This window comes from Hyperolius riggenbachi, chromosome 1, assembly GCF_040937935.1.
Source record: "Hyperolius riggenbachi isolate aHypRig1 chromosome 1, aHypRig1.pri, whole genome shotgun sequence".
NCBI lineage: Eukaryota > Metazoa > Chordata > Amphibia > Anura > Hyperoliidae > Hyperolius > Hyperolius riggenbachi.
In genome coordinates this window covers 548048095-548073396 of record NC_090646.1, presented here as the reverse complement: position 1 = coordinate 548073396, position 25302 = coordinate 548048095, and the positions used below count along the sequence as shown (strand labels likewise).

Sequence of the window (25302 nt, the reverse complement as noted above, 5' to 3'; positions counted from 1 at the left end):
GGGGCTTGCCTGATTATCAGGGGCTTGCCTGATTATCAAGCAGTGATCTGGTGAGCAGGAGATTGAGGGGGGGAGCGTGACCCCTTGTCCTGCATGCGGTGGCCGTTATCCCGAGCACATTGTGTGTTGATTTATGCACAGGGTGTACAAGTGTTTTGGAGGTTACCCGCTATGTGCGCATTTTTATCTTGATACAGGTTTAACGCTGCACAGATTCTCATTCCAGAGGCGCTGCTGTGAATTGTTACAAGCTTGTGAGGAGGACTGCTAAGTTTTACTCTGTGTGGCAGCTAGCTGCATACTGGACAAACTTTTTTAAGAGGTGGTGAGCGCTGTGTCGTTTCGGTATTGTGGATACATGTACTTGCCGGTTGCTTGAGCAACCAGCCAAAAAAGCACAAACATCCCCTGAAACACTTACCGAGCCTCCAGTTACGTCTAACAGCCTACCTGCACCAGCTTCCTCCATGCTCAGAAGCCGCGTGTTACCTGGCCCGCATTGGGTCATGACACATACCAACTTGTGTGCACGGATGCCAGGAAGCCTCTAGGAGCCTGCTAGGAGCTGCAGAAAGGCTGCTAGACATCGCTGGAGGTTCGATAAGTTTTTTAAAGGTTATCTATCATGCATGCCGGTTAGTTGAGACTTCCGGTTGCCTGAATTCCGGATAACATGGACTTTGCTTTATGTACATGTTACAGTTCTCTCTGTCCTGAGCTTTCTTTTTCAGCCTTCCATATTGCATACTGCTTCTGATAGACAGATTCCTGGAAGGTTCTTTCCACTAGCTGAGTGAACTCTGAACTCCCTTCTTCCAAGGCGTTAATGAGATTTATTGGGAAGGGTGTCTTGTCTCTTGGCAGGTAATTGTCTTTGGGTCTTATTGGGATCACAGTGTTATGTTTATGAGACATGTGGATGGAATTAATTAACGTGGCATGGGACTGGAACTCACACCAGGCCTCCCGGAGAAGGTTCCCAGTGAGCAGTATTATAGTCCAGGCTGATCCATTCACTGCATCGTCCAGGGCTTGTAATATAAGTTGTCCTGCAGGCATTTCTGCAAACACCAGACCGGGCTTGATGTGGAAAGTGTCTTGTAGCAGGTTCTTTATTCTGAGGGCCTCCATCTCATCCATTTCAGAATGAAGGATGACAAATTTATAAAATACTTTTTTGCTGTATTCAGTGATATCATCGGGAGGGCTTATTTGTGGTGTATTTGATGTAACTTCTGAGGGGCAACATGTGGCACCTTTATTCACGTGTGTAGATTCTTCCCCACCAATGTGCGTTTTATCTTCTATGCCATTATCTGGAAGAGTTTTTCTGCGAGAAGTACGGTTTCCCATTGTGCTGGTTCATTCTTAGTTTTAATGTATCTTAAATTAGATAGAGAGGAGACTAGTCAGATTATGAAAGGAAAGCAGACCTATAGGCAGCGGACAATATACATACTAATCATATCGTTTATGTGTCGGAATTCCATTAGCATGAAAACTGCAATTAGACATATCAGTTTACTTCCTATTCTTGTAAGAATTCCTTTCTGCAGACTGTTCTTGTGAGTATGCCTCACAGATGCATGCTGGGAGATTTCATTCGCAAATGGTATAGGCAGCTCTGCTTAGTCTCTACCTCATTACAGCTCTGTAACTTTTGTACAAATCACCAAAGGGCGGTGTTTGCTGACAGTGGCATGTGTGCGTGAGCGGCGTATCCAGAAGCATGAAAGGGAACAGTGTATGCGCCAGAGGATACGTTCTTCAGCTTTCTCTCAATTGGATTCAGTCAGATTAAAGAGATTGTAAACTGAAAAATAAATGTTTTACCAATCTTCTAATCAGTCTGTAAGCCCCGAGTGCAAAGACTTCTGGCGTATAGCACTGCCCCCTTTAAGATAAATGCTGGGACGTTCTGTGGCACTCTCTGTCTCCGCTAGAGAGTGCCATGGCACACGTCTAAAAGGGGGCAGTGCTACACACCAGAAATTGGCACAAGCGGGGCTTAGGTACTGCATTAGAGGAAACAGACAAGGAAGTTATTATAACCTTCTTTGATTAGAAGATCGGTAAACAGTTTATTTTTCACTTTATAGTCTCTCTAATCTGACTGAGACCAATCAAGAGGAAGCCCAAGGACTTCTCTGGTACATACCTGTCCCCTTCCACACACCTGCACAGCAGCCGCAGCCAGGAACGACATGGGCATGCACACTTCAGATGCATTGCTCACACACGTGTGCCAGTGTCAGCTAACATTGCCCTCATTTGTGAACGGTTATGCCTGGTTCATCCTATACAATTTTCAGATCAACAGGTCGAATCGATAATTTCTAACAGGTCCAGATTTCCGATCGTTTTTCCGATCAATTTTCGAATCACTTCTGTACAAAATTGATTGGAAAATCAATCGGAAACCTGATTGGACCGATCAGAAATTTTCTATTCGACCCACTGATCTGACAGGAAATTGCATGGTGTGTGCCAGGCATTATAATGGATGTAGTGAGGAAGAGACTAAGCAGAGCTGCCTATACCAATTGCGGGTGAAATCTCCCAACATGCATTTGTCAGGCATACTCACAAATACAGTCTGCAGAAGGAAGGCGTTGGCAGATGCTTTCTCACATTTACTTGCACTTTGCATTCTCCAAGTTGGTAAAATCAATGCAAGGCTCCACTCTGCTTTACTTACAGCTACAGGAAACCAATGTCTCCAGCAGCAAAGCAGCATGGGAAAGTAGTCACTCTACCCGCCTTCTCCTTTTTACGACTGCCAATAAATTCAATAAATTGGACAAGCCAAGAAAAGACTGAATTCCACTTTCCTTATAAAAGTCCCATACACATAGATTTTACAGTTTGACATTACATTATCTCTCCATTTCAGTCTGCAGCCAACTAAAAATGTACAGAATTCACCTCAAGCTCAAATTGCACTTTGTTAAACCATGGCAGCAGGACTCTTGAGTATCTTGTTTGGAGTGCTGCTGTCATGAGACTCTCCACATTGCTATAGGAAGTAAGTAGCTGGACAGGGTGGCATCCATTGCTAATCATCTTCAACACCTGCACTAGTCCATTGACTGACAGCAATTCTTAGTACTCCTTTTTGGCCAGTTTCTGTTAGAAATACAGTGAACCAAGATCGACCAAGAGACAGATCTCTCTCTGATCAAATCTGGTCAGAGAGAGATCTGTTGCCTGTCCATACACCGCAGACCAATGCCCTATAGATTTCAATATGAAATCTACTTGGAATTGGCTTAGCGACGCCACCTCCACCGCCTTCCTGGTCTCCGTGTAAATTCTCATCTGTCCTGCTGATGCCATTCCTGGCATCGTCCCTAATGACTGCAATTGCTGTACCACCTGAGACATGTACCTTGTGGCATGAGTGACATCACACACATGCGCCTGGTGCCACATGGTACAGGCACTTGGTAATGTGGGCGATGGCAGGTAAGTGAAAATTTACACAGCACTGGCACCTAGGGGTGCGACACACAACATTTCACACTTTGGGGGACGCCATCGCGATATCAAACGCCATTATCGACATGCACTTTCGACCAAGATTTTGCAGCAACCTCGATTGATGCATTCAACCAATTTCAGCCTTCAATTAATCCAATCATCAATTGAGTGGATGTTGTGTTATTTTCATCCCATTCGATAGAATTATTGAAACGAAATCTTGATTGGACCGTGAAATAGCTAGATGTATGGCCAACTTAAGCCTTTCATTCTCACTGTATAAACAGCCAAACAGAAAGCACCAAATATTTCACAACCAGAGTGGAATTTCCTATTAAATCAGCAATAAACACAGGTCAGTGCTTTAACAATGCTTTATAAATAGGCCACCAAGTCAGCAACACAAATAAGAGGGAAAATATTTTCTATAAAACCACAGAATTTTACCAGTAAAGGGGTGTTGTGTATCAGGACAGTCTAAATAAACAAATAAAAAAAGAACAATAAAAAAGTCTCCAGTGTTGTAATAGAAAAGGTAACTGGTTACCATGGAGCAATACAGACAGACGATGCTAATGCAACAGTCGTGTTACATATTACAACTCACTACATGCACAATGTTCTCATCTCATTTCTAAAGGCCATCATTTAGGTATATAAAACCACACAATAAAAAGGATTATGCAATTTTTATTGGGAAACATTTTGTGTAGTGGCATTAAGTAGAATATGTATGGTAACTACTGGTAGTCACTAAAAATAATTTTTATAGAGCTGCCCGCAGGCTGCATTCAACTGAATAAATTCAACACTTCTGAACCATTTTAGGACTTGTGAATTAAAAAGCATTAGTTATCTGTGCTTGTGTTTTTTAAAGGACACCTGAAGCTAATGAAACAAACAATTGTATTTATCTTCCTTCTCCTATGACCTTTCTCAATGACACATTCATTAAAGTATGCCAGAGCTAAAATCTATGAACTATTGACCCTTTTTATCTCTTTCCTGCTCTCAGAAGCCATTTTCTGCTTTTTATAGTTGGAATTTCTTATCAGTGAGGGTCACACTGTAGTCACTTCCTGTCTGAGTCAGAACTGAGTCAGCCACTTACATACCTGATATTTAACTCTTTCAGGCAGAGAAAGTAAAAAAGGAACAGAGCATAGTTATTATTGTGTGTGGCACTGTACATATTCATGTCTATCTCATGTCACACGTCACTTCGGGTATCCTTTAAAGGACATCTGAGCTGGGGAGGGGAAAGATGAAATGTACTTACCCGGGGCTTCAACCAGCCCCTAGCAGCGTATCAGGACACTCCGAAACATCCCCATCACAGATGGGTAAGTAAATCTAATTTTACTATTTAAGTTGCAACTGAATGATGTATTTAATTTTTAAGGAATAACAGACCAGGGACAAAGCTACCTATGCACAGAGGTATGTTCAAGCTCGATCCACATACCTCTATGCGAATTCTGTTCCTCTCCTCATTCCTCCTGGTTCCCATAATCCCTCCATAAAAATTTAGTTTTTTTGATAAAGTCAAGTTTTCCGAGAGGAAGAGGCAGGCTTGCTGCGGTGCTCCCTCCTTATTCCTCTAGGGGAGTGAATGGAGCAGGGAAGAGGAGAGAGTAGGAGGGTGATAGGCGGGAACATTGCAGCAAGCCTGCCTCTTCCTGTCTGAAAATTTGACTTAAAGGCGATCTAAAGTAAAAAAAAAAAAAATGCAGTTTTAGGGCCTGTACACACTGCTGCGCTTGCGATGCGCTTTTCAAATCGCATGCGCTGTTTAATTGCAAGGTCTTTTGAAAAATAATGAAAATCGCAAAGACCTGTACACACTGGCGCGATGCGCTTTTCCTATTCTCATGAAGGCTTGTGATTTAAAAATCGCATGTGATTTTAAAAGCGCAGCAGTGTGTACAGGCCTTTACTTACTTGGGACTTCTTGCAGCTCCTTGCAGTCACCCTGTGACCGTGCCGTCCTTCTGCAACCCTCCAGCAAGCAGCGGGGACCCCGTTAAAGCTGACTGGCCATGTGTCTCCTCATGTGCACATGTGCAGTATGGGAAAAATCAGATCAATCCATGCATATCCCATAAGGAACTCAACCCTCAGCGGATCCTTATCCAACGATTTCCATTTATTTCAATATTGAATAGGTATTTAAAGCATAAAACAACCAGCACAACGTTTTCGGCCGAGGTGCCCTTTCTCAAGTGCATCACAGGAATACAAAATTTATAGAAACATTTTAAATCGCCATGCCCAACATTAGGGGGCAGGTTCCAAATCTCACTGCAACATTAACCCTATGAACAGCTATCACTAGAGGAAACACCTGAGACTAAAATACTCGTTCAGGCCTCCTGGTGACTGCGTCCCCAGCTTGTCCATCCACCAGGCCTCCTTCCTCAACAGTTCTCTCACATAATCCCTGCCTTCATGTCTTGGGAAATCGTTGGATAAGAATCCGCTGAGGGTTGAGTTCCTTATGGGATATGCATGGATTGATCTGATTTACCTGGAGGATTGGTGACCCTTTCTACCATAGGAACTCCCTGTGCTACATCAATTGCCTGAAGCCCGCAGACACCCTTTTTGCAGTATGGGAAAAAGGCTACTGCGCATAACGCTCCTGATGACAGAAATGCAATCGGGGTGTACGCAGCTCGGAGGCGCACATGTGCAGTAGCCTCCAGCTGGTCACGACCAGCCAGCTTTGAGGGGGTCCCTGCTGCTAGCTGGAGGGTTGCAGAAGAATGACGCGGGCGCAGGATGACTGCAGGGGGCTGCAAGAAGCCCCAGGTAAGAAAAACTGCTATTTGGGGGTTTAAGTATCCCTTTAAGCCAAATGTCAACATTTTTAAAGAGGGGGAGGAACGAGGACAGGAAAGGACAATGCGCAGTGATAATGGGAATGGGGTTTGAACAGTTCACAGACTGCTATTCTGTCTAACTGAGCTGCCTCTGATATTAAGACAGGAAGTCAAGTTTGCAAACCCAGTCAGCAAGGTAGTAACCAATAAAATAATAAAAACATGGAGTATGTGCAATGCACAAAACATTGGACATTGTAAATCCTGATATATTTCACACAACATGCATAAAAAGCCAGTGCTTCAAATCATTGCCTTTTTCATTTGTCTTGTAGACAGGAGGACTTTCAGTTTTGACTTCAGCTCTGTTTTAAAAAGTTCATTCCATAAGAACACCAAATTATACTTTATGTAGGCTGAGGGTTATATAAAAGTAGAATTGATGAAATGATTTCACTAACACAGTAGAACCATGAGTCAGTACATGCGCTATTTATAATTTATAGCATTAAGTGTAGGTTATTTGTAGGGCTGCAGTTTTATTTACTGTTACATAACCAGTAGTCATCGCTGCAGCTCACAACTCTGAGAACAGTTTGTCTCCATACAGATAAGTGCACTATGCAGCAGAGCTAAGTAGCATGACCTAACTGCAAGCTTCATATGCCACTAATAAAGGATGGACAGAAATGCCAACAGACACTACATCTGCTGAAGACAAAATCTGGGTACATTCTAATATTATGTGAAATAAGGGTAATACAGAAGTAGAATGTGTGAAGACATGTAACTTGCTATATCGCCATGAGTCAGTACCTGCACTAATTAGATTTCGTAGCGTGAAGTCTCGGTTATTGGTTAAATCGTAAATATTGTTTTATTTAGTGTTACATAAGAGATGTAGTCATCTCTGCAGCTCTGTAGGTTGGGAACAGTGTTCTCTTCATACATAATAAGAGCACACTGCAGTAGAATAGCAACATAGCAATTACTGTACTGAAAGACAAATAGGAATGCAAATCATTGTATTATAATGCATACTATATTATTTTGTTTGTTATATTTTATTGATTAAAGCTTGGCTGACGCTCTTGAATAGTGGGTAGATGTTAAGGTAAGGTATAACCACACACCAGTACGGTGGTGAGGTAGTCTACCACTCCAGTACAGTGGGCGAGGCTGGCAACTGCATTACAGTGGGTGAGGTAATCTGACGACTAAGGGTCTGTGGGCAGGGGCGAAATCAGGTTCTCCAGCACTAGAGGTAGAGGTTCCAAAGTACACCCCCCCCCCCCCAAAAAAAAAAATTGTGCCTGCTCGCCTCAGTATAGGTAGCAAATGTGCCCAGAGTATTAGGAAGACCCCTGCCAAGTACACTATTGGACAGCCTCCCCCACCGCAGCATAGGTAGCCAGAGGTGGCCCTCTCAATAATGATAGCCAGATGTGCCCCCTAGGATTAGGTAGCCTCCCACATTCCAATATAGATAACCAGATGTGCCCCCAATATTAGGTACTCACCAGAATATATAGCCAGATGTGATCCCAGTGTTATGTAGCCCCCTCTTATGAAGTGCCCCCCAAGATTAGGTAGCCTCCCCTCCCCTAGTATAGATAGATGACCTCCACGTATGGTAGAAAATCAAAGGAAAGGTCCACACACAGGCTTATACCAGGAACAGTACTAATGTATTGTCCCATCACGCACATACAGACATCTGACCGTAACTACTGACGATCATTTTAGGGCCTATCGGGGACCCGATCCTTGCTTCAAGGATCCAGGAACTACTCTCATACTGGTGTGTGATTCTATCTACACTCTGCCCATATGTAGCCAACCCATATGCAGAGTGGTGCAGAGCAGGAAGCGAGGGTACAACTCACTTGTCACCGTCGCTGGGAACTTCAGCATGTCTCCTCTACGTCCCACTGTACAATGTCTCCTCTATGACTCCTCCAGCGACGCAGAAATGAGAGCTGCCACTAGAGGGATCAGAAAGGAGATGCTGAACTGTGCAATGTGGAGGAGAAATGCTGAAGTTCCCTGCGGCGCTAACAGGTGAGTTGTGGACCTTGCTTCCGCTCGCACTGCTCTGCATATGGCCGGGTGAGGGGAAGCCCCCGGGGAGAGTTCCATACCCAGAGGCTGGGGCATTCCCATTCTCCCTCTTGGCCTGGACCTTGTCTGTGTGAGGTAGTCTGACCACTGCAGTACATTGGGTGTGATATTCTGACCACACCAGTACACGGGCATGGCATGGGCGTCCGCACATAGGGGAAAAATGCCGCCCCCCGGCCGTCAGCAACCCCCCCCCGTTCCCAGTGCATATCATGTAACAGGCAGCGTGCCAGCAGCCAGTGTCAGACCTCCGATCAGCCGGCGATCAGTGAGAAGCAGGCGCTAGTACCTTGCAGACAGCGCACTGCTATGCGAAAGTGATATCATATGTCACTTCCACATATGCAGCGTGGTGTCCACGTGGGTTCCATGTGCCCGCTTCTTACTGGTCGGCGGCTGAACGGAGGTCTGACGCTGTCTGGCATACTGTCTGTTATATGATAGGCAGTGGGGACGGACGGCGCTGATCTGAGGTCTTACATAGTTACATAGTTATTTTGGTTGAAAAAAGACATACGTCCATCGAGTTCAACCAGTATAAAGTACAACACCAGCCTGCTCCCTCACATATCCCTGTTGATCCAGAGGAAGGCGAAAAAACCCTTACAAGGCATGGTCCAATTAGCCCCTAAAGGGAAAAATTCCTTCCCGACTCCAGATGGCAATCAGATAAAATCCCTGGTGAGTGGGGTGGGGGTCCGTCTCAGTACCTAAAACTGGGGGGCACCTGTCACTAAACATGGGGGTCCCTGTCACTACCTAAAACTGTGGGGCACCTGTCACTAAATATGGGGGGTCCCTGTCACTACCTAAAACTGGGGGGCACCTGTGTCAGAGGCACTCACAATCTAATCCCTACCATAGTCCTAGTCTAATGTCCCGCCATTGCTAAATTTGGCTCCACCCTTTACCACACCCACATCCTGGTCCATGACCACGTCCATTTTTTGTGCAGCTCCCGGCTTCCCCCCCCCCCCATTTCTCGGCATGGCACGCATAATAACTTGCCCCACCCCCTTTGGAAACTGGTTCCCAGGAAAGAGGGTTCTCCAATTTCACACCTTCCTACATCTCTGACATCTTTTTCAACTTTGGCGCTATGAGAGCATTATTTCTTTATTACTTGACTGGCTAGGTTTGCAATGCTGTGATAATATCATATGCAGATTGGTTGAACAGCAATCTGTGTTCTGTCCAAAGTCTTCCCCTTATCCTATCATCTCCTGCAGGATGTAGTCAAGGAGTTGCTGGGAAGGCACATCAGCAAATCTTTTACTATGAACACAGAGCTTACCCTGGCCATCTCTGCCCTGGGCTATACAGGAAGGAGCGGAGGGAGTGGGTGGGTGGGGTGAAATGATGGCTCTGTTCTATGCTCCTGGTATCTGTGTACTTTGTGTACACATCTCTGGGTCACGTGACTGTCTTTTCTGAAACAGCTGCATCAGATATGAAAATTGTGTGAGCAATGGTAGAGCACCCTTTTCTCCTTAACAAACAATAAAAAGTGAAAAGCCCCAGAAGGTCAGTTAGGATTTTAAATGATACCAGAAGTGTACATAAATAGTGTCCTTTTACTTACCTGGTGCTCCTTCCAGCCCCCCATAGGTGTGTAGATCCTTCGCTGTCCTCCCAGTCCTCTTCCTCGATCCGCTGTTTGGCCCGATACAGTGCCACAACTTAGCTAAGTCGCGCACTACTGCACATGTGTTGGCTTGGTGACGCACCTCCTTGATTGCACTCCCGTAGCCAAGAAAGTTTTGCACATGTGTATCTACGAGTCTTAATGTAGTGTGCGGGTCACTTCCATTCACAGGCCCACGATCAAGGAGGCATGCTACCAGGCCAACGCATGCGCAGTAGTACGGGACTAGGCTACTGTGCGGGGCAAATAGCGGATTGAGGAAGAGGACCGGGAGGATAGTGAGAGACCCACAAGTCTATGGGGGGCTGGAACAAGCCCCAGGTACGTAAATGGACACTATGTTCACCTCTGGTATCTTTTAACCACTAAAAGACAGCTCCACAGCACTTGGCACGGCGGCAGCCCCAGAACCACCTAACGCCGATCGGCAAGCAGTCCTGGGGGCGTGTTTTGCAGGACATAGCACGCACATCTCCGCTCCGCCATCAGTCTCCCAGCGGTGATCGCCGCTAGGAGACTGTTGGTGGCCATACATTAGAACGATTATGGGCAGATTCGACCAAGAGACAATTGGTCTCTAGTCAAATCTGCCCATATATTACAGGCCGATTCCCGTCCAATTCAAATCATCACGGAATCGGCTGAGCCGCCGCGTCTGCCCCACAGCTGCCCCCAAAATGTATAAATATATATAGTGTAGTGCATTTATGCATTACCTGTCCTGTAGCAGCTTCCGCACGGTGTCCGTCCATCTCGCCAAGTAACAGGCGCATACACGCTAGCGGCGCCGGTGTGTATGCGGAATCCGGCGAGATGGATGGAAACCACGTGGAGGCTGACACCCGACAGGTAATGTATAAATGCACAGACACTACATACATTTATTCATTGCGGCGGCAGAGGCGGGGGTTTCGTCGTCTCGGCGCTCGTTCGCAATTCGGCCGCCGTACCGCCGCGCACCCGACCACGCAACTTCGGCCTGACATCTTCCAGCATGCGAGGTCGACCGTGCAGCCAATTTCTGTCCCGAAATTGGTCGCTTTGTCGGTCGGGCATGCACTTGGCAGCATCAATTTTCATCCAATTCGATTATAATAATCAAATTGGATGGTCGATTGGTTGGTTGGTCGGCTAGTGTATGGCCCCCTTTAGACATCGAAATTGCCGTCTAATAACACTGTACAGCGCTGCTATCTAAGGCAGCGCTGTACTGGGGACAGCCGCGTGATACGCCTATCCCCCTGGGAGGCACTAAAGCCATCCGCTGTGATAGTCATCCCAGCCGATCGCTGTAATTGGCTGACGGGGGAGGGAGAATAAAATAAAAAAAGGAAATAAATATTTATTAAAAAATAAACAAACATCCCAGCAGGGATGAGAGCCCATGGGCAGAAAAGTTGTATGACCCTGTATCGAGGCCCTAAAGCTGCAGTGGCCTAATTAACCAAAAATGGACCGCTCTTTAGGGGGGTTTAAGTCCGTGGTCCTTAAGTGGTTAAAGTGAAAATAATGTCATAAAAAGTGCTTCATTTTTACAATAATTATGTATAAATGATTTGGCCAGTGTTTGCCCATTGTAAAATCTTTCCTGTCCCTGATTTACATTCTGACATTTATCACATGGTGACATTTTTACTGCTGGCAGGTGATGTCAGTGGAAGGAGATGCTGCTTGCTTTTTTCGCAGTTGTAAACAGCTGTAAACAGCTATTTCCCACAATGCAATGAAAGTCAAAGACAGGAAACTGTCAGGACCATGGTCCTGACATCACACTGTCGGAGGGGTTTCACCACAATATTAGCCATACAGACCCCCCTTATGATCCGTTTGAGAAAATGAAGATTTCTTATGGGAAAGGGAGTATCAGCTACTGATTTGGATGAAGTTCAATTCCTGGTTAAGGTTTCTATTTAAAATAGAAAAAAAATAATATTTTGCTAGAAATCTATTTAAAATGTCGGTCTCATGATCCTTATTTGCCAATGTTGGGGGCATACATAGAGCAGAGCCCAAGCATTAAGGCTTAGTGAGTGAGGTTGAAGGTTCTCCTTGCTGTTGAGGAAATGATGCAGGTTCAGCGGTCCTCATGTACTATAAGCTCAGCACAGGCACACAGCAGGGAGGGAAGGAAAGACAGCTTGTTCTGTTGCTAGAACACTATAGTATAGTGCAGTGATCTGCAAACTTGGCTCTCCAGCTGTTAAGGAACTACAAGTCCCACAATGCATTTGCCTTTATGAATCATGACCGTCGCTGTCAGACTCCTGAAATGCATTGTGGGACTTGTAGTGCCTTACCAGCTGGAGAGCCAAGTTTGCAGATCACTGGTATAGTGGCATCACTGGCTTCCATTACACTACATTCAGCCGGGGCAGTTTTTGAATTTCTTGCAGCCTGGATGAGAAACCCACTGTCATCCTATCTATACCCTGTTACAGTAGCATGGCAGCATGTATATTCCCATTATAAAACTTCAACAACATTGGTATAGATTTCAGCACATCAACCAGTGAAAGTGGTGGGTATGGGAAGGATAGTAGGCTGCTGCCCAATGAACTTCGGACACAGGCTTTTTGGTACCATTTACTTTTGTAACAGCAGGTGAATTTATAAAACAGATACACTTATTTTTTAACCATGGCTGATTTCTGGCGTTTTGACGCAAAGTCAATAGTTTGCGTTAACCAAGGTAAAATGAAAGTCCATAGACTTTCATTTTACCTTTCACATCTAACCCTGCGTTTTTGTACGACGCACCCGGGAGCTTTCAATCAACCGGCACTGGAATTTTCCGTCGGGTGCATTAGAACTACCGCCACCAATCAGCGTCACACCACAACATCCCGATGTCACGCCACAGATCATAACGCTTGCAGGGAATTGGCTCCTGCAAGTGTTATGTAATGTAAAAGAACCCTTAGAGGTGGTCTGAGAGCGAGCGCGGTAAACAGAGTCAGGGCCGGGCCGAGGCAGAGGCTGGAGAGGCTCCAGCCTCAGGGCGCAGTGTAGGAGGGGGCGCACAATTCATTCAGTTGTCATTCCCAATTGTGTTTGAAGCAGAAAGAAATAGGAAAAGGGGATACATGGCAGTGACTGCAAGTCAGATAACTAGAGATTAAAGTATTAGGGAGGTTGGGGGCCCTGGGGCGCCTCTTAGTCTAGTAGCAATCAGTGTGTGATGGCTGGGGGGGAGGAATGGAGGGGCGCACTTTGGTGTCTCAGCCTTGGGTGCTGAAGGACCTTGTCCCAGCTCTGAACAGAGTGCAGGAAATTTGAGTGCAACTGGTGCCACCATAGGTCGTAATAGGAAGTACGGCTATAGCAGCGCAAAGTGAGTAATTTGAGCGTCGTCAAAAGACGTAGCACAAATTACTCTAAAAACACTGTAATTCAGCCGCCAGCAATAGCTGGAAGCTAATTACATCTTTTCCCACCATCCATGGAGGCCTGGAGGGGGAATAGTAATTAACGCCACAGGGACTTGCGCAGGAGCAGGGTAAGCCTTTTAACGGCTTTACCCTGTGCCCAAATCTCCCGGCGGCAGTTTCATAGGCATGCTCTGAGAGGCCCTCTTGCTGCTCAATCACTCGTATGAACTGCCGCACATGCTACCGCCCCCCACCCGTGATCGCCATCACAGTCCATGTCTCTGCTGCTCTCCTCCACTGTCCTTCATAATCAGGATGGCTAAATGGTGCTCAGGATTGGTGTTCGGCACACCTCTATAAATTCTGAAGGAGTATCGGAGTCACGTGAAATGCAACATGAAGTGCAAGTAGTGAACTCGCCCTGACCTGGTCCTCTTGTTTGGTACTGAAATGATACTGAACTGTGGTGTTAGGTAGTTTTCGAACACCCACACAACTTACAATGACAGAGGTTTCCTTGGATAGGCTGAGTGTGCATTGAAAGCTGTATTATGATAGAATGATAAAAATACAACATGAAGTTAGAGAGTGTTTATTTTGTCATGTCCCTCAACTTTCAGCATTAACAGAAGTCTGCTTACATCCATGTATTCAAGATGGAGACCACTCCCAGCGTATTCTTTCGGTTCAGGATTATTTGCACACTCTTGTCTCGGATCCTGGCTATGCCTCTGTATGGAGACAACAAGCAAAGAACAAATAAAAAAAATAAAAAAAACAGAGCTTACCACATCAATAATTTTTTTTTTTTCAAAATCTTGGGTGTTCATTTATATGTTGAATTACTGGCTTAATCTTACAGCACTGTTAACCAAACATCTCAGCCATTCACATAAGAATGAGGTGAAACAAAATACCCAGATAGCTCATGGTGACCCAGAACCACTAGGAAAGTATAGGGGGCTAAAAGAGACTGAAAAGGCCTCCTTCTAAAAAAAGCAATGCTGAGTGTAATTTGCCTTCTTAAAACAGGCGGCCGGTATTTACGGCCAGGCATGCGCATAAGCACACAACTGCCCGCAACTACCGTAGCCGGATTACCGGGAGGATTTTAGAGTGAACGGGGAGGACAGCAAGGGACCCCAAGCACCTCATGGGGCTGGAGGAAGCCTCAGGTAAGTATAAATAGGCCCGCACACACCTTCTCAGGTACTCTTTAAAGATCTGGTGAGGGTGTTAAAAGGGAGTGAGAGACAGATTATCTATTAATGCACTTTGTGGACAAATGCAGTTTGTGGGCAATGCCTTCTTCATCAGGTCACAAAATGTGCAACAAAGCCAGACAATTAGATTATGAGTAGTGATGAGACAAAATTTCACATATACAGAATTTTGCATTGTAATTTCCAATTGTGATGCAAACTTGTAATGCGTAATTTTCAGCAAACTCGTAATTAATTTCACATTCATTTGTAATTTTGCAAATTGCATTAACTCATAATAACGTGAAATTGTGCATAATTTCTCTCCTGACTCATAATTAAGAAAATTTTGCATAACTTACATGTAATTTTCATAATTACGAATTAGCTATTACTGTCAATATATTAATGACGAATATTATGTGAAATCATGCATTACGCATACATTTGTAACTAGGAGAAACGTGTCATTTACACATCATTTTTGCAATTACAAACTAGCTATTACAATCATAATGACGAAAATTACAATTTGCCAATTACGATCATCACTTATCATGAGCGCCTCTGAATATAGATGTGAGGTCATTTGGGAGATAAGAGAATACAATACATACAATGCATTTTAGGCTGTTCTTATTTTATATATTTTCAGAGTGCATGCGTGGCAAGCGTGTGTGGTCTGTAATGCTGCGGTGGCAGCGGTGACAGACCTAAAGCCTGTTCTTAAACGGGCTTAGGTCACCTAGTTTTATATATTTTCTTAGTATTCAGCATGCTTGATGTGGTTCTTTGGCGTCCCCTCCAGCACGTGCTGTTCTAGGCAACTAGTAGTTTGCCGAAACCTAAAAATGGCCCAGCATTTTGCAATCAAAGGGTCCAAACAAGGAAGTTGCCAGAAGAACAACACAAGTTTCATCAACCTGGAACTTCAGTTAAGACTCTCTACCCTGTGTCATGTAGATTAGCAACCAGTTGGTAAAGATTTGTTTGCAAAAACTTGGACAAGTTGCAAAAAAGGGGACAAGTACCCTTAAAAATCTCATTATCCTGCTCTGAGAAGCTTCACAAACCGAAAACAGCTTTTGTTGTAGGCAAGTAGGATTCTGTGATTAAGCTTTTCCAATTATTTACATCTCTTCAACAAAACTTGAGTTTGCATTACAAACATGGCATTACCGTCAGCTATGGTGTAAGCAGGTAGCTAAAATAAACTTACTAGTCACTACTTTGTCAGCATTGTCAGTTCCAGGAAGTGTTTTGTTTTTTTTTTGTCCCACAGAAGCTGGTCACAGAGCGCCCTCTACTGGCCTTCCACCTTAAAAAAAATGAAAATGGAAAAGGGAAGTTTAGCAAATAGTTGAGGTACACTGGCAGTAAAAACGATATCTATTTGGTTCAATGCTTTTATTGAACTGCGAGAACATGAAAAAGGTTAAAAGCCTTCTTTCTTTTTCATCTTGATGTTTCAGATCATAATTAAGGGATCAACCACTATGGAAAAGTATTCATTAGAAAAATAATGGCATTGTCTAGTAAAATCTTACCACATATACTGTACATATAATATGACAGTATCAGGATACATAAGGTGAAGCTAAAACAACAACTAAAAAAGTGTTACTCACCTGGGGCTTCTTCCAAGCTCTTGAAGTCTATCAGGGCCCGTGCCCAGCGGCTGAGTCGTGGTCTTCTGCAGAGGCACGTGCGCGCCTCTTGTGATCACACATCCGTGGCCAAGAGCGCTTTGAAATTGTGTAGTTCAAATCTTTGTGAGCTGCGCAAGCGTAGATCGCTCCCGGCTGGGGTAGCACAATCACATGATGCATGCAAAGAATACCTCGACCTAGCTACGGGTGGCAATTTTACAGAGGGGACAACAGCGGCCTCAAGCAAGTGGCCCTGATAGACTTCTAGGGGCTGGAAGAAGCCCCAGGTGAGTACTGCGCAGGACGCTCCCAGCGACGGAAGCGAGCGTTAAACTTTTTTTTCTAATACCTTACAGTGGTCCTTTAAGCATTCAAAGTATATTCACTCAGTTTATCCCTTTGCTACAAAGATTTGGTAAATTTGCACAAGATTGCATCATTGATAGGCACCTATGTTCACATTATAAATCGCCAGCGTTATTTCAAGCGCTGAGCAATTTATTGTGATTTTTTTTCCTTGCGCTGCCTACGTGCTTTTATAAGCGCTTTTGCAGAGGAATTTTTTTTCAGGAAGAGAACTCTGTTACCCGGATATGAATAAATACAATGTATTTATTCATAGAAGCACTCGGGAAATCAAAATACAAAGTGCTTTTTCAAGCGCTTACCGATTTCCCTACACCTTTCATTGAGCCAAAGCACGCAAAAAATGGTACAAGCAGCGCATTTCTAAGAGGATCGCAATCAAACCGCTTACATGTGAACACTCTCATAGGAGATCATTACACAAGCGCTTTTAGGGAGATTTCTGAAATCTGTATAACATATAGCCTGTCTCCAGGCACAAATCTAAATATTCCGTATGATAATTAAGAGGAAAGGAGGCGCCCAATAGGAAAATTTGTATAAATTATATTAGAGCATGTACCAAAAGACACATGCTCTCAATGATTAGAGAAATTTGAGAATTTGACTCATAATAAAATTGAATATGTTTTCATTTATTAAATGCGAACAGCACTGTGACAACGCGTTTCTCGGCGTGAAGCCGCTTCCTCAGGTCACTCGTGTGTCCGGTACACATCTTTTAAAATCAGTACAGGGCAGTGCAGCCGGCTTATAGGCGCTCCTACATACAGTCCACTCCAGACGCCGGCACTCACTTGACCTGAGGAAGCGGCTTCACGCCGAGAAACGCGTTGTCACAGTGCTGTTCGCATTTAATAAATGAAAACATATTCAATTTTATTATGAGTCAAATTCTCAAATTTCTCTAATCATTGAGAGCATGTGTCTTTTGGTACATGCTCTAATATAATTTATACAAATTTTCCTATTGGGCGCCTCCTTTCCTCTTAATCCACATACGGTACCCTACTTAGTAGGGTCTTCGTTCTCGCTTTTATAGCGAGCCGAATATTTTTTCATTTGGAGTTGCGACCGATACCTAGCAAGAAAAGGCCAAATGAGGACGGCACTTCCCCATCTGCGCTAACGAGTGGTTGCCTCCTTGGAGCAACCCAGATTTGTGAGTATATTTTCACCAGATTTACTTCACCTTATACCCAGCAAGACGATATTACACTAGATCGGGCTCCCGGTGGTCGGGTGCATTTTTGTTTGTGTTTCTCCATTCCGTATGATAGCAATTTAAAATGCTTAAATGTTGCCTTTTGTATGTGAAGCAATAGATCTGCGAGTGAAAATCATGTTTTAAAAATGAGCTCACAAATAAGAAAGAAAGAGAGAAAGATATAAAGAGAGAGAAACCTGCGGCTGGCCCCATGAGTAACCCCCAGAGTAGCAAGTAGAGTAATTCTAGAGTAATTGGACAGATTGTTGGTAGGTGTGTATGAGCCTTGAAGAAAACGTGTATTGAGAAAAACCTCCCCTGGGGGGTACTCACCTGGGGTGGGGGAAGCCTCCCTATCCTATTGAGGCCTCCCCCGTCCTCCTCGGTCCCACGGTGGCAGAGATAAAGCTCCCTGAACAGCGGGGATGTAAATATTTACCTTTCCTGGCTCCAGCGGGGGAGCTGTTGCGGCTCGAAGATAGGCGGAAATAGCTGATCGCTGTTGGGGAGCTCTACTGCACAGGCGCAAGTCTCCTGCGCCTGCACAGTAGAGCGGACCCGACGGAGATCGGCTATTTTCGCCCATCTCCGTGCGGAAAGCCGCACGGAGCTCCCCTGCTGGAGCCAGGAAAGATAAAAAAATTAACGCTTATCAGCGCTTGTCGAGGAAGGATTCCGGGACACTTCGGGGGAGCCAGCGCTGGACTGCTTGCAGCTACAGGGGAGGGGGAAGCCTCATTGGGACCCTGAGGCTTCCCTCTCCTGAGGTGAGTACCCCCCAGGGGAACTTTTTTTTGATACAGAGTCTCTTTAAAGTGAACCAGAGATGAAGCACCCTCATGTATTTTACCATATATATCAGTGGGAACATTAGAGAAAACACCTACCCTGCTCTCTGTTTCATTCTTCACTGTTCAGCTTGCTTCTTATCAGCTCTGATAAAATCCCTGACTGAGCATTCAGTCTGGCTTTGCTCAGGAATCATTATAGCTGAGTGTTTTCTCTGATGTCTTTTCGAGCCCAAGCCTGCCCCCTTGTGGCTCTGCTATAATGACTCAGCTATAATGATTCCTGAGCAAAGCTCAGTCGGGGATTTTATCAGGGCTGGTAAGAAGCAAGCTGAACAGTGAAGAATGTAACAGAGAGCAGGGTAGGTGTTTTCTCTAATGTTCCCACTGATATATATGGTAAAATACATGAGGGTGCTTCATCTCTGGTTCACTTTAAAGAGACTCTGTATCAAAAAAAAGTTCCCCTGGGGGGTACTCACCTCAGGAGAGGGAAGCCTCAGGGTCCCAATGAGGCTTCCCCCTCCCCTGTAGCTGCAAGCAGTCCAGCGCTGGCTCCCCCGAAGTGTAAAATACATGAGGTTGCTTCGTATCTGGTTCCCTTTAAGCCTCATAGGCAAGAGTGCTATCCATGTCACCGTGCCTCACAAATTGTCTGTACAGAGAAGCAGATAAAACCAACAACGAGCAGATATCAATAACATACGGAAAATATCAATCGGAGGCAGCAGGGTCTGATGGCTTAGTGCCTGCAGGTAAAGGGCAATGCCTTGAAATGGCCATGTAAAGAGGAGAGAAGAAGCCTGCTTCAACACTAAAATGTTTGTGGGGGTTTAGGACAGAACAACATGTCTCATGTAATGCAGCTGGTGTGGTAAGCCTCTAAACATGGCAGCCACCTGGGGAAGGGCATAATATTGGAGCCATGCCAATAAACATTACAGAGCTGTGGACAGGAGAAACAACAATGCAAAACATGGCTCAGATGAACATGGAATAGATGAAGTCCTGAAATCCCAATGACACAATTACAGTACCAACATTTTAATTGGCTGAATGTTTTGGGCTGGCCCATGTTCATCATGTGATACGAGTTACTGCCAGGGGGTGGAGAAATTAGCCTCTTGCAATGTAGGAAGGAAGCCATGGCATTGCAGGAGCCATGCCTGGGATCTAAATATGGCAAATATACGTATGGCGGCGATTACACACATGGCATAATAAGAGTGGAGTGATTGAAAAACAAGGTAGCATAACAGAGAGGAGAAACACAAAACCAAAACATGCAGTAACAGTGTGGATACCTCATCAGGATGACATCACACCATATGTGTTTGCTATGTCTTCCTGATTACATGTCTGTGTATGCCCTGCCCCACTCCAACCCCTGTGTTTATATTTCAGCCACATGAGGGCCTTGATTCATGAAATTGTGGTAATATTACTATGCATGCACAGCGAGGTAATATTACAAAGCACGGTATTATTACAATCACGTGCACGCGTAACTACCGCAGGAAACGCTCATGTTGGGACCGTGGTACTCCTTTAGCGCTGCCAGGGGTGTAACAATAAACCCTGCGAGGGATGCAGCCACAGGGGGGCCCAGAAGCCACAGGTGGCCCCATTCTGAGAGACTGACAACTAAGGGCAAGGAGAGAAAAAAACGTTATGCTCTCTGCACAATTGTTCTAATGACTGCATTTGCTCAGCCACTGATAATGAATCATACAAAGTTTTGTAGACAAAGATTTGTAGACAAGTCTCTATTCAGTGTGTAGGGGCATACCTCCCAACCTTTTGTATGAGAAAGAGGGACACTTAAGCCACGCCCCTGCCACACCCTTGATCACGTTCCCGTCACACCCCTAGTCACGCATACCATAAAAATTTAATAAGAAAAATATGTTTTATAATTCAAACCACACTGGTCCTTTCTATACTGGTTCATTTTCCTTCAGATTAACAATTTAAAATGAGAAATATATATGATACGGCCAGAACCCGTAGTGTGGCCACTTCGCGTTCTGGCCAGCCACTTCGGGTTCTGGCCGGCCAATGTGCGAAGTGGCCGCAGCGCAGCGGCCAATGTTAGAAATGTAATGTTTACGCCGTGTCGCTGCGGCCAAATTCATGACAACTTTCTTAATTTAATGAAATATAGCCGGCGGCAATGTAATAGAGGAAGCCGCCGGCTTTCGCACTGCCTCTCTCCTCTCCCCCGCCCCCCTCTCTCTCCTCTCCCCGCCGCTCCCATACAATATACGTAGCAGCCGGCGGGGACATGCAGCCGGAGAGTCGTTCGTCGCAGCAGGGGCAGCAGAGCGGGGAGGCTGCAGACATTGCTTCTGCCAGCACCCGCTCTGCAGGAACGGCAGGATTCCCCTGCCGCGACGAACGACTCTCGGGACACGCGTGTCCCCGCCGGCTGCTACTTATTGTATGGGAGGCGGGGATGGGATCGGGGAGAGGAGAGAGGCAGTGCGAAAGCCGGCGGCTTCCTCTATTACATTGCTGCCGGCTATATTTCATTAAATTAAGCACGTTGTCATCAATTTGGCCGCAGCGTAAACATAACATTTCTAACATTGGAAGCTGCGCTGCGGCCGCTTCGCACATTGGCCGGCCAGAACCCGAAGTGGCCGGCCAGAACTAGAAGTGGCCACACTTCGGGTTCTGGCCGTAACATATACATTTCAAGGATGGGAATAAAGTTTAGAGTCAAACACAATTTTTAGTAGAGAAATATATATATTTACATAGAAAGAGGGACAAAGTCTTGAAAGAGGGACAAATGAGGAGGAAAGAGAGACAGGGCTCCCAAAGAGAAATTGTCCCTCCAAAAGAGGGACAGTTGGGAGCTATGTGTAGGGAACCCCATCCAAAGTTTTGCAGGGGGGCCCAGTGATTTCTAGTTACGCCTCTGAGCGCAGCTACTACTATGGTAACACGCATTACCAAACTGGCATCTCATTGGTCATCTCTAATATGGTTAGGCTGCGCCACCGCAACCAGGGTTGTATTACAGCAAGTGTGGTTCGAAACTCAGGCATACGCAGTTCAGAATAGCTCAGCGGTGCTGAGAGGAGCTTCCAGGAAGCAGGGGAGAGAAGAGGACTTGTCACAGGGAATGGGATGGACCCTGAATATAACGAGCAGCATCAGAAGACTAAAGAAGAGGTCATTTAGCCCACCCCAGGTTTTTTCAGTAACTTTTCCCGATTTAGTACTTTTAGGCTGCTTTCACAGTTAGACGTTACAGACGCACGTTAGTGCAGCCTGTAATGCAGCCCACCGCACAGCAATGAAAAGTGAATGGGCTGTTCACAGTGCCCATGTTACATTGTAACGCAGCACGTCAAGTTAAAATGCTGCGTGCTGTACGTTATAAGCGGCTAGGCCGCGTTAGACTGTTTGCACATGCTCAGTAGTGTTGGAGGAAGTCTCCCCTCCTCCTCGGCCAGCCACATGGCTAATTAATATTCACTGCACGGTGTGACGTGCAGTGTTTACTTCCTGGAGCGGCCGCTCTGTGCAGCGATTGGCTGGCGGGACCACGTGATGCCGCATCACGGACGCCAGAGTGAGCTGCACAACACGGCTCAGTCTAACGTCCACATCCAACACCACCAGGCATTGCGTTAGGGGCACGTTATGCGACCATAACGTCCCCTAAAACTTAATACTTAAGCCTTGCATAAAAAATCAGTTTAAGGGCTGGTTCACACGGGCGTCTGACCGGCTTTCGGTGGCGTTGCGTTCGGGCATTCAGAAGCTTTCAGTTGTGGTCAGCGTTTTTTCCCCCATAGAGGGACATTAGCTGTGGGGCTTAACCGCCCCAGGACGCTACATGTAGCGTCCAGGGTCGCCTCGAACGCCAGGGAAAATCAGGATCCAAAGTCCCAAACACTGGCGGTAAACGCGGGGCAGACGCCCGTGTGAACCAGCCCTTACTCACCTGGGGCTTCTACCAGCCCCTGCAGCCGCCATAACTGGTGGATTAATCACAAATATATGGAGACCACTCCATTGTGGCTTCCATCCTCCTTCCCCCTAGCTAGCTAATGCTGACCGAATAATCAATGTCATTACTCATGATAGCACTTTTTGCCCATGCTGATGGTCACCTGGCTGTTTTAGTTAGATTTGACGGGGGTTAGCATCCACCAGGCCCCTAGACTCACTCCAAGCCCTAGGCAGCTGCCTAGAATACCATCATGGACGATCCAGCTTAAAGAGAATCTGTACTCTAATATTCTTACACTAAAAAGCATACCATTCTATTCCTTATTTTCTCCTGTGCCCCTCTGTGCTGTTTCTGCCACTCTCTGCTGCAATCCTGGCTTGTAATTAACAGTTTTAGGCAGTGTTTACAAACAAACTAACCAGCTCCTAATAGGCTCACATATACAGAGTGTGTGAGTAATTCAGAGTGTGCAGGGGGCCTGCAGAGGGTGTGTATCGCTTCTATCCAATGACAAGCAGCCCTGCACATTCCACACATTCAAAGCCTTAGCCCGACAGACACGACAGGGGAAAGATACATTGATTTATTACAGAGAGAGTGTAATTAGGAAAGGCTGCAGTAAGCCTCAGCACATTAGAACAGGCATAGGAACTTATAGGATAGAACAGGGGTCTGCAACCTTTAAAGAGAATCTGTATTGTTAAAATCGCACAAAAGTAAACATACCAGTGTGTTAGGGGACATCTCCTATTACCCTCTGTCACAATTTCGCTGCTCCCCGCCGCATTAAAAGTAGTCAAAAACAGTTTTTTAAAAAGTTTGTTTATAAACAAACAAAATGGCCACCAAAACAGGAAGTAGGTTGATGTACAGCATGTCCACACATAGAAAATACATCCATACACTAGCAGGCTGTATACAGCCTTAATTCTGAATCTCAAGAGATCACTTGTGTGTGTTTACCTTCTGTCCCCAGCTTCTCTCATGCACTGAACATTACAGGCTTCCTGCAGACAGCTCTGCCTATGTCGTTAATTCCTCAGTATGTGACAGACCAGCTCCTTTCACAGCCTCCAGAGGAGGATTTTTATCCAGCTCTCTTCTATCACTGATAGGATAGCAGATAAGCTGCTGGCTTATGTAAATAAAAAACACACTGGAGTGTGCATAGAGGAACAGTTCAACACTGAAGAACTTGGCAGCCTTCCAGACACAGGCCGACAAGTCTGACAGGGGAAAGATACATTGATTTATTACAGAGATGGTTATAGTAGAAAGAGCTGCAGCAAGCCAGATCACATTAGAATAGGTTTAGGAACTTGTAGGAAGGTAGAAAAAAACGTTGTAATTTTTGTTACAGAGTCACTTTAAGACATAAAGAGCCACTTGGACCCGTTTCCAAAAAGAGAAAAAAAAACTGGGAGCTGCAAAACCATTATAAAACAAATCTAACACTGCATATATTGTTTCTTAGCTTAATGCTATATACAGGATCAGATATGACCCCAATATGCACAAATCGTTAGCAGATCTGACCCCAATATGCACAATCCTTCAGCAGATCTGACCCCAATATGCACAATCCTTCAGCAGATCTGACCCCAATATGCACAATCCTTCAGCAGATATGAAAAGAAAAACCCATTTACTCACCTAGTCAGAAGACCTCCTGTCACGATCTCCTCCTGTCCCGACCTCCGGTCCTGACCTCCTTGTGGCACGCAACTCCCACGATCCTCTTCCTTCCCGACGTCACGTCCTGCCTGCATTACACTGCAGGGCTACGGGAAATTGGCTGCCCGAAGTCCTGCACTGCACCGGTCTGGCGGCCTCTCTGACAGGCTGCCGGCCAGCGGCAGCACACGTCTCACGCGCGCCGCAGCCACTGACACACTAGGAGCCGCGGCAAAGGTGAAAAAGAGCCGCATGCGGCTCTGGAGCCGCGGGTTGCCTACCCCTGGGATAGAAGAACTAAGGCTGAAAAAATTGTTACAGTCTCTTTAAGCTCAACACACACCATACAATCTTGGTTGTTCAATTTTACCACTTTCATGTAGTATAATAGCTTACTCAATCAATCATTCAAGGTATTTTCAATCTGTTAGCCCTTATACTACATAGATTTGGTAAATCTGTACAACCAAGATTGTATGGTGTGTGTTGAGCTTTAGGTATTTACCAAAAGAAATAGGAGAAGGTTGCTTAAACCTGTCTTTTGTAGACATAGCACACTCAGAATGAATCCAGGGATACGTCCTAAATATATAGCACAGTATTTATCATCACAATGCCGGGTGCTGGGCTTAGGAGGTGATCTGCAGCTTCTCAGATAAGTGGCATGTCTCAGTGTGTGCCTCAATGACTCACCTGAAGTCCCACAGCTCTCTCTGCAGTTAGCCGCCTGGCATGCCTCCAGCCAGCAATCATAGACTGCACTGGATTGTCTACGTATTCACAGATATGGGACAACTGACAGCAATGCTGCTTCCTCTGTGACTGTGTAACAAGAGAAGGGCCTTTTAGAGAAACCAAACGGCCTTTATAAAATATGTCATTTTCATGTAAATCATGTGACCACAAGAGGAAGAGGAGGGGCTGTAAAGCTCAACTTGGTATTTCTTTCTTAAACCACTGTAATAAGGTCATGCACCTGCTAGTGAGTCTGTGGTGAAAGCAGCCTGGATTTA

The 25302-nt window shown here is 45.4% G+C and overlaps 1 protein-coding gene across 2 annotated transcripts; it reads right to left on the bottom strand.

The window, feature by feature from the left end:
* Positions 1–272: 272 nt before the first annotated feature.
* TICAM2 (TIR domain containing adaptor molecule 2) lies at positions 273–25302 on the bottom strand. Of its 2 annotated transcripts, none has more exons than XM_068247201.1 (4): positions 25266–25302; positions 15858–15956; positions 14078–14167; positions 273–1383 (listed from the first exon to the last, which is right to left on the bottom strand). In XM_068247201.1, exon 4 carries the CDS (start codon positions 1351–1353, stop codon positions 697–699), a length of 657 nt encoding a protein of 218 aa, XP_068103302.1. In that variant the 5' UTR covers positions 1354–1383; positions 14078–14167; positions 15858–15956; positions 25266–25302; the 3' UTR covers positions 273–696. The 2 variants fall into 2 exon arrangements, with proteins under 2 accessions (XP_068103302.1, XP_068103296.1); XM_068247195.1 differs by lacking the exon at positions 25266–25302 and adding an exon at positions 24983–25133.